General features: G+C 47.4%; 2 protein-coding genes across 2 annotated transcripts in view; one reads left to right on the top strand and one right to left on the bottom strand.

The window, feature by feature from the left end:
- Nucleotides 1-5981: 5981 nt before the first annotated feature.
- LOC106818537 (mitochondrial intermembrane space import and assembly protein 40-B-like) lies at nt 5982-7528 on the top strand. The gene is made up of 3 exons (XM_014823235.1): nt 5982-6134; nt 6443-6538; nt 6919-7528. The coding sequence occupies exons 1-3, from the start codon at nt 6113-6115 to the stop codon at nt 7278-7280; spliced, it is 480 nt and encodes a 159-aa protein (XP_014678721.1). The 5' UTR covers nt 5982-6112; the 3' UTR covers nt 7281-7528.
- A 470-nt stretch (nt 7529-7998) lies between these two features.
- The window catches only part of LOC106818535 (G patch domain and KOW motifs-containing protein-like), a 13837-nt gene continuing 12833 nt past the window's right edge, over nt 7999-9002 (bottom strand). Inside the window, exons 9-10 of the mRNA XM_014823234.1 lie at nt 8504-8608; nt 7999-8243 (exon numbers count right to left, since the gene is read on the bottom strand). Coding sequence (XP_014678720.1) covers nt 8109-8243; nt 8504-8608 — 240 coding nt within the window. The 3' untranslated portion in view covers nt 7999-8108. The remainder of the gene's footprint in view (nt 8244-8503; nt 8609-9002) is intronic.

Below are 9002 nucleotides of genomic sequence, written 5' to 3'. Positions count from 1 at the left end.
CCGGCAGCTACGTTCCATCGTCCACGCGGATACGGTCATCGCGGCAAGTACGTCCATCCAGTCCATCGCGGAGTAACGTCCATCGTCCAATCGCCCGGAGTACGTCCATCGTCCATCGCGGAGTACGTCCATCGGCCGGAGTACCGGCTCCATCGTCTCGCGGAGTACGTCCATCGCTCCATCGCGCGAGTACGGTCCATCGCCGGAGTACGGTCCATCGTCCATCTGCGGAGTACGTCCATCGTCCATCGCGGAAGTACGTTCCATCGTGTCCATCGCGCGGAGTACGTCATCGCGGTCGTACGTCCATTTCGCAGAGTACGTCCATCGCCAGTAGTACGTCCATCGCGGAGTACGTCATCATCCATCGCGAGTACGTCCGTCGTTCCATCGCTGGAGTACGGTCATCTGCGGAGTACGTCCATCGCGGCAGTCACGTCCTCGTCCTCACGGAGTACGTCCATCGTCCATCGCGGAGTACGATCATCGTCCATCGCGCGAGTACGATTCCAATCGTTCCATCGCGGAGTACGTCCATCGTCCATCGCGGAGTACGTCCATCGCGGAGTACGTCCATCGTCCATCGCGGAGTAGTACCATCGTCCATCGCTGCGAGTACGTCATCGTCCATCGCCGGAAGTACGATCATCGTCGCATCGCGGAGTAGTCGCAATCGCGGAAGTACGTCCTATCGTCCAATCGCGGACTATCGTCATCGTCCATCGCGGAGTACGTCATCGTCCATCGCTGAGTACGGTCCATCGTCCATCGCGAGTTAGCGATCCATCGTCCATCGCGGAGTACCAGTCGTCGCCAGGAGTACGTCATGCGTCCAATCGCGGAGTACGTCCGTTCGCGGAGTACGTCCATTCGTTCCATCGCGGAGTTACGTCCGTCGCGGGAGAACAATAAAAAAAAAAAAAAAAATAATAAAAAATAATAAAAACACAAAAACTACGTCCATCGTCCATCGCCGGGTACGATCCATCGCGGCAGTACGTCCATCGCCGGAGTACGGTCGCGTCGCGGAGTACGTCCATCGCGGAGTACGTCCATCGTCCATCGCGGAGTACGTCCATCGCGGAGTACGTCCATCGCGGAGTACGTCCATCGCGGAGTACGTCCATCGCGGAGTACGTCCATCGCGGAGTACGTCCATCGTCCATCGCGGAGTACGTCCATCGCCCGGAGTACGTCCAATCGCAGATGCTTACGCTCCATCGACCCGGAGTACGTCCATCGCGGAGTACGTCCATCGTCCATCGCGGAGTACGTCCATCGTCCATCGCGGAGTACGTCCATCGCGGAGTACGTCCATCGCGGAGTACGTCCACTGGCGGAGACGTCCATCGCGGAGTACTGTCCATCGCCAAGAGTACGATCCATCGCGGAAGTAGTCCGTCGCTGGAGATAACGTCCATCGCGGCAGTACGTCATCTGTCCATCGCGAGTACGTCCACTCGTCGTCGCCGGAGTACGTCCATCGCCCCGGAGTACGTTCCATTCGTCCATCGCTGGAGTACCGTTCCGTCGCGGAGTACGTCCGCTCGCGAAGTTACGTCCATTGTCCATCGCCAGGACGTACGTCCATCCCCGGAGTACGCTCCATCGCCGAGTAACGTCCATCGCCGGAGTACGTACATCGCGGAGTTTACGTTCATCGCGCGAGTAGTCTCCATCGTCATCGCGGAGTACGTTCCATCGCTCATCCGCGGAGTTAAGTCCATCGCCCGGAGTACGTCCATCGCGGAGCTACGTCCCATCGATCCATCGCCCGGAGTACGTCCCGTCCATCGCGGAGTACGTCCTGGTCGCGGGAGTTACGTCCCGTCGCGGAGTACGTCATCGTCCATCGCGGCATACGTTCCATCGCGCGAGTACGTCCCATCGTCACATCGCGGACTACGTCATCGTCCATCGCCGGAGTACGTCCGTCCGAAGTACGTCCATCGCGGAGTACGTCATCGTCCATCGCGGAGTACGTCGTCGCGGCAAGTACAGCTCCATTCGCGGAGTACGTCCATCGTCCATCGCGGAGTACGTCCATCGCGGAGTACGTCCATCGTCCATCGCGGAGTACGTCCATCCGCGAGTACGTTCCATCGTCCATCGCGAGTACGTCCGTCGCGGTAGTACGTCCATCAGTTCCATCGCCGCGGAACAAAAAACTTACGTCGCATCGTCCATCGCGGAGTAGCGTCATCGTCCATCGCGGAGTACGTCCGTCGCGGAGTACGTCCGTCGCGGAGTACGTCCATCGTCCATCGCGGAGTACGTCCATCGAGTACGTCCATCGCGGAGTACGTCCATCGTCCATCGCGGAGTACGTCCGTCGCGGAGTACGTCCATCGTCCATCGCGGAGTACGTCCATCGCGGAGTACGTCCATCTGTCCATCGCGAGTTACGTCCGTCGCGGAGTAGTCCGTCCCGGGAGTAACGTCCATCGCCGGAGTACGTCCATCGCGGAGTACGTCCATCGCGGAGCGACGGAAAGCATAGAATTAAGCAATCGCCAGCATGGAATGACCCTAATCCCTGGATTAGGCTTTGAATTAAAACGTCGTTCATCAGAGAAATGACGCGTGTACAGGGAAAAAAATAAAATTTATTTTTCAGGGGCTACTTTTCAAGCTCGCGTGCATGAAAATAGCACTCTAAAATTTGGTTTGCATTGAACTCTATGCAAATTTCCGGGGGCTCTGGCATTTCCGGGGCTCTTTTTGGCATTTCGGGGGCTAAATCGCCCCGAGCCCCCGAGTATTTTTTTCACTGCGCGTGTAGAATAATGAGTGACCATAGATCCACGCAGCATGTACCTCTATGTCCCCGTCGTCCGTGTCTCGCGTCTCGTACAGTATGGCGGAGTCAGGCTGGGACCATCGTCCCGTCAAAGCTTCCCGTGTCTGACTAGCATACGCGCTGTAGTCCATCTTGTGACTATCCGCCATCTCGCCCAGCGCATCTTCGTTGACTGCAAGCAAAAATGCGGACGTGACGATCGCGTTGCAGATACAAGAACTAGAAAAGCTGATACAGAAATATGCGAGTTATAAATTGCAAGGTAGAGTAGTACTAGGAGCCGAAACGTCAGCAGTATGTTTTAAATCAACACGATAGAGCAAAAACAAGTGCCGCATTAGCGACAGTGCTCATCTGAGGTCTGCTGCTCTACTGTACTGGCCTTCGTTTCTGCAAAAGGTTGAAAGCCTGTTTTATCGCTAAACCGACTACGTCATCATCAAAACTGTGTAGCATAGGTATTAACACTAAAACTAAACCCTAACAATGCATCCTACTTCATACCTGCTCGACTGTCTTATATATTCGTGTCGTAATGTATCACTAGGCCTATAGTTGCCGCGAGATGGCGCGTGCTAGTGTAATCAATAATCAAAGATGGCATCACCCTTCGTGCATTGGTGAGAAGTCAAGAAAGTAGAGATAACTTAATTCCATTGAGATGCTGAAATTTACAGGCTAAAATCCAAGTATATTCAGGCAGGCAACAATTATCGTCGTGACTGCGTCAGATGAGCTAATTAACCACGATAGATCTAAGGTAGGGTATGTCATCGATCAAGCTAATGAGACCAATTCCTGTGCAACTCCAACCTCTTGACCTCTGACCTAAACTCTAATCCTAATCTAACCAAAAGCCTAACTTAACCATAACCTAACCATATCTCTAGTTCACTGATATAGAAGTTCACTGCCCATCCTATCATATCACTCACTGCCCCTCAATGTTATGTTATTTTAAAGGTCCACAATGGAAATAAGTGTGCTAGTCACTTTTTGTGTTTTCATCCTCAATAATTATCTAGCTGCATATTGTTTATTTATGCTCTTATCGTTGTAATGTATGCTTTGTTAATTATCGAAATAAATAAATCTAAAAAATCCTCTGGACAGGCTCGAATTCGGCTCAATGCATAACTACCGCGCCGCCGTCGCAGCAATGCGTCATCTGCCGCACCACCGATAACCTCGGCGCGTAGTTGTTGTCATGGCGATGCCCACCTTCTGCGCTCCACGCGTTCAGTCCGTCAGCGAGGGTGATCGTGACGGCCTCCACCTCCGCTCCCTTCACCTCGACGAGCAGGTAGAAACTCCGCCCTGACGCCGTCGAGATCTTCCTTAGACATTCCTCGCTGGCCATCGCGCGCTGGTTTCCCTCTCTCGCGACTTACGGTTGATCTAGGAACTCTGCAAAGAAATCGGATCCGGTGTGAGCAGGGGGAAGGCATACATGACCGATTCACTAATTCATGGAGAGAATTTTTATTTAGTTTTTTAGTTTTTAACTGTTGAACGACTATTTTGTGTATATTTTCCACGTTGAAGATAGATATGTGTAACCAAATAGAGTACAGTTAGTTATTTAGACCGTTAGTGTTAGTGTTACACTGACAGATCAGAGCCGTATATATTATAGACGAATCTTTATATACGGCTCTGTGACAGAATACCGCGTAGCGCCATCTACTGTACCACAGACTAACTAATGAACATAATGTACACTACGTCAAAAACTACAATGAATTGAATGGTTGAATAGCCCAGCGAAAAGTATATATTTATCCAACTATAATATATATGAAATAATGTAAAATATGATATGTGTTAAGTTGTTTACAGCAGAATAGATGTACATCAAGAGTAGATAATAACACACATGTGTTATTATCTACTCTTGATGTACATTCTAACATAAGCTTTCATGAATTTCTATGAAATGTTGATGCATTCTTCTCATTTCTATAAATATTCAGCAAGTATTGCTTTAGCTTAATGATGTCATAATACACTATATTATTTGACCGCAACATCTGATAACAAATATTTCAAAAATTGTTTCTGCCGTTTACATATATTTCTTCTCTTCAAAGTCCAGAAGAAAGTCTCTCCACCAGAGAAGGAGGACCATGATGGGTGTGACTTGTGTAGTGGGAGAGAAAAAGAAGACTTGTTACATCTATATAATGGCTTTGCATATGGGGATATAAATAAAGGGGAGTCCATTGAAGACTGGAAATGTGACGATACCAAGTTACTTAATTCCGACCTCGTGAGGAAATTACTAAAATATAGGGATCAAAGAATAAGATTAGCAGAATTAAATGCTGGAGGTACAAATTAATGAAAATGATGAGATGAAAGTTCACATTCCCAGAATATCCTCGCACCTTCACCAGAAGTGATGCCTTGCGAAATACAAGAGTGGGACAATATACGATACGATACGATACTGTTGTACACCACCTATAAGAGCTGTCCTCATTTGCACATGGCCTGTAGCTCATAGGGTCTATGTCCCCCAGGGTACTGCCGGAACGTACCCTGGGTACGGTCCGGTATACCGCAACGTACCCTGGTAACTATCTGATATGGTTAGGGTTAGGGTTAGGGTTAGGGAGTAGGCGTAGGCGACTCCATAGACTAGTTAGTGGAGTAGGCGAGGTACGGTCCGGCATATTAGATAGTACCAGCAGAGCATATAAATCACGTTGATTTATATGCTCTGGTACCAGGGTACGTTCTGGCAGTACCCTGGGGGACATAGAACCTCTCAGCTGTACACAGTACTGTAGTACATTGCGAAAATGAATTATGGTCAGCGTTTATATGACCATCATTCATGGTCCATGCCCTGGCTAATCAGCCTAATGTAATAATACTCGTAACTAAACTATATTGTGCCGTACTGGCTAGCACTGTTTTCGAGTCTTACCAATCTAGCGCCTACGGCCTAGCGGGTGTCGCGGTACCGGTACGTTCAAGAGTAATACAATTTGATGATAATATAAATGCTAAATGCCTACATAAGCCGTAAGTTAATCATTTATTAAATACATCATATTATGACATATGTGACAGACACTGAGACATAGTTGAACCATAGGCATACTGTTGAACCACTCTTCATTCTATAGTTGAACAGAAAATACCCGGGTTGTTTACAGCGATGGCGCTGCGAGAAGCGATGCTCACTTGTCGTGCAAGAACGCGAGTGTAGAAAATCGCTAAATAATAATTTCCCGAATGTGAAGGTTATACTTGAACGTCTGCAAACAGTTTGTAATTTGTGACAGAAGACTTGCAGCCAAAATCATGTCGTACTGCAGGAAGGAGGGTAGGCTGTCTTTAATTTGCATGACACTTGCGCCGTAATAATGCTGTTTCCGCATGTATTTTAACTTTACTAAGTAGTACCGTATAGTGTGCTACTGCTAGGCTTTATCCTAGTCGTTAGCACTAATTAGTAATTAACTTCGCTAATCAATAGGCAACTAGCGTCGGCATGTTACTAGTTGGCATTCATATCGATCTAGCGACTTGCAATGTCTGCAGCCTGATTCTATCATTTATTCATAACAAGCAGTCTACTAAAATGAATCGAAAGAAAAGTGGAAAGCTGAGTCATGCTTTTCTGTCTTCCAGGAAAAGATGTCATCATGTTCGTGACGAAAGAAGATCACACGACGACGAGTGCTTCAAACATCAACATGTCCATGGATGACTTGGACGATGAACCGGGTAATATATTAATCTACGTAGCCACATAGTAAATCCTTCATGCATTCTCTATCACGGGGATGTAAACGAAGCACTGAGGATGCAAAACACTCTGGCAGTGACCACCCTTAGCGTCTAGCAAAGCATGTTGGCTTGCCGTTATACTCGAAAGATAAATAGTGAATGAGACAAATAATACTGCCTAACTATACAGCTAGTTTTAAAATTAGTTGATAGATTGTGACCGAGCGTTGAAACTTGCCGATACAGATACGTTCATACGTCGTCGTTCTTGCCAGCTAGCAGTGATAAATATGCCGCAAAGTTCTGTACAAACATGTGGACCTGTCACAGCTTTCCATTGTCGCGAATTAATGCAAGCTTCATTCGTGCGTGTGCAGGTCTGATTCTACCGAGTGGTGAGATAAACTGGAACTGTCCCTGCCTGGGAGGCATGGCAACGGGTCCGTGCGGAGTACCCTTCCGCAGCGCGTTCTCTTGTTTCCACGACAGCCGGGCGGAACCGAAGGGATCGGACTGCATCGAGGAGTTCCGTGATATGCACATGTGCATGTCGAAATACCCAGAACTGTACAAAGACTACAGCAACGATGACGACGGCGAGATCACGGAAAACGGCAACAATGAGAGTGCGGAAGATAGTGCGAGCAAGTCAGACGGTGCACCAGAGGGCGCTACCAGTGCAGCAGAGGGCGCTACCGCTGCGGCGGATAGTATGCCGAACACGAAGGAAAGCAGCTGAGGAATATATTACTAGGAAATTACGTGCTGTCCCGTCGTATATTTTTATTTGTACATGATCATGAAGGGTACGAGATCGTTGTCAACGTCTCGCCTAGCGAACAACACCTCTAATCAGTGACTGTTAGCATAACCTCTTGCACTTAAACCTCTTATTATAAGTGGCAGTGAGTTTCTGCATTAGACACAACACTAAGAACCTTGGTAGTTCGTTTCTTTACAAAATATTTTGGCTTTTATTTTACAAAACGTACTGCGTTACGGTTTTTTTTTTTACAAACCTACGTTGTTTCTATATATACACATATACATAGTGACAATATACGTAGCGATATATATATATATATACACACACGTGATACTACAAAACATGCAATTGTACAATAATCGATACGCGAGAACTGTGAAATCGAACGGAAGATTGTTGAAGAAGCATGATGCAAAGGTACATGTATACAAAAATGTTTGAGATAAGCATAGAAACCTCCTTCAACGTCATCATGAGCTTTATTGATCCTTGTCTGTCATCGGTAGAGAGAGCGGTGCGTTATACATTTAAATAAAGATGTAATAACGCAGAAACCACATCTTAGCTCTTATCTACATTTGTATTTAGGATTTCTCTCTCTCCCTCTCCCCATCTCTCTCTCTTTTTTTCTCTCCCCATCTCTCTCTCTCTTTTTCCCTCTCCCTCTCTCACACTATCTCCATCCCCCCTCTCTCCATCCCTTTCTTCTCCCTCTCTATCTCACTCTTCATCCATCCCTTCCTTCCTTCTCTGTCTTTCTCGTTGTACTAAACAGAAACACAAGTCGACGTGCGTAGTTCCTCAGTAGAGGTCGCTCGTCTCGCCGACGTATTCAGATATCGCATCGTAGTCTAGCGCCTTCACACAGTCCCGCTCCAGCAGGAACTGTACGGTTGCCTCGCTCCGGCTCTTGTCCCGTGACAACACCGCGCCGATCTGAAACAAAGAAGTGAGAAGGTGAAGTCACGCCATCGTGCATTAATCGCCAAATCGACATTCCCGAATTGTTGAAGTGACACGTCAATTTTCCCATAATCGGGACTGACTGGGCTTTTAGACTTATATCCACAACAGATAGAGCGAAATAATAAACCCCTTTGTTATCGTCGGCGGGATGTAGCTGTCCTACAATTCGTGTCTGTTTCCGCGACTGAGAGTGAAACCGCTGTTAATGGCCGAGCAGCACGAACGCTCACCTTCCCCTTGTATTTTCCGCTGACGACCAGGACGTGGGCGGACTCGTGACGCGGCACCACAGTCTCCACCATCGACTGTCGCACGTCTGAAATGCGTTCAATGTGCTGAACATACGTTCAATGTGCTGAATATACGTTCAATGTGCTGAATATACGTTCAATGTGCTGAATATACGTTCAATGTGCTGAATATACGTTCAATGTGCTGAATATTTCGTTCAATACGCTGAATATACGTTCAATATGCTGAATATACGTTCAATACGCTGAATATACGTTCAATATGCTGAATATACGTTCAATATGCTGAATATACGTTCAATCGCTGTGTCGTGAAATCCTTTAGTAGCTTGCACTCGAGGTTCAAAATACTTAATATTGTTAAAGACTTATTATTTATTATTACCATATTGTACACAATACATGGACAACAATATAATATATGTGTAGGAGGAGAGGGCCTAGTGAAAGACCACCAGGTCACACACAGAGTTACGCC

This window comes from Priapulus caudatus, unplaced genomic scaffold, assembly GCF_000485595.1.
Source record: "Priapulus caudatus unplaced genomic scaffold, Priapulus_caudatus-5.0.1 Scaffold2313, whole genome shotgun sequence".
NCBI classification, from domain to species: domain Eukaryota; kingdom Metazoa; phylum Priapulida; class Priapulimorpha; order Priapulimorphida; family Priapulidae; genus Priapulus; species Priapulus caudatus.
This window is presented reverse-complemented; position numbering and strand designations above follow the sequence as displayed.

What these genes read in the sequence shown, in the direction of transcription:
- LOC106818537 (XM_014823235.1), top strand. Translation starts at nt 6,113, where the DNA reads ATGTCGTACTGCAGGAAGGAGG. An exon ending in GTCGTACTGCAGGAAGGAGG is followed by an intron (nt 6,135 to 6,442) that starts GTAGGCTGTCTT and finishes TCTGTCTTCCAG; the next exon opens with GAAAAGATGTCATCATGTTC. An exon ending in TGACTTGGACGATGAACCGG is followed by an intron (nt 6,539 to 6,918) that starts GTAATATATTAA and finishes GTGCGTGTGCAG; the next exon opens with GTCTGATTCTACCGAGTGGT.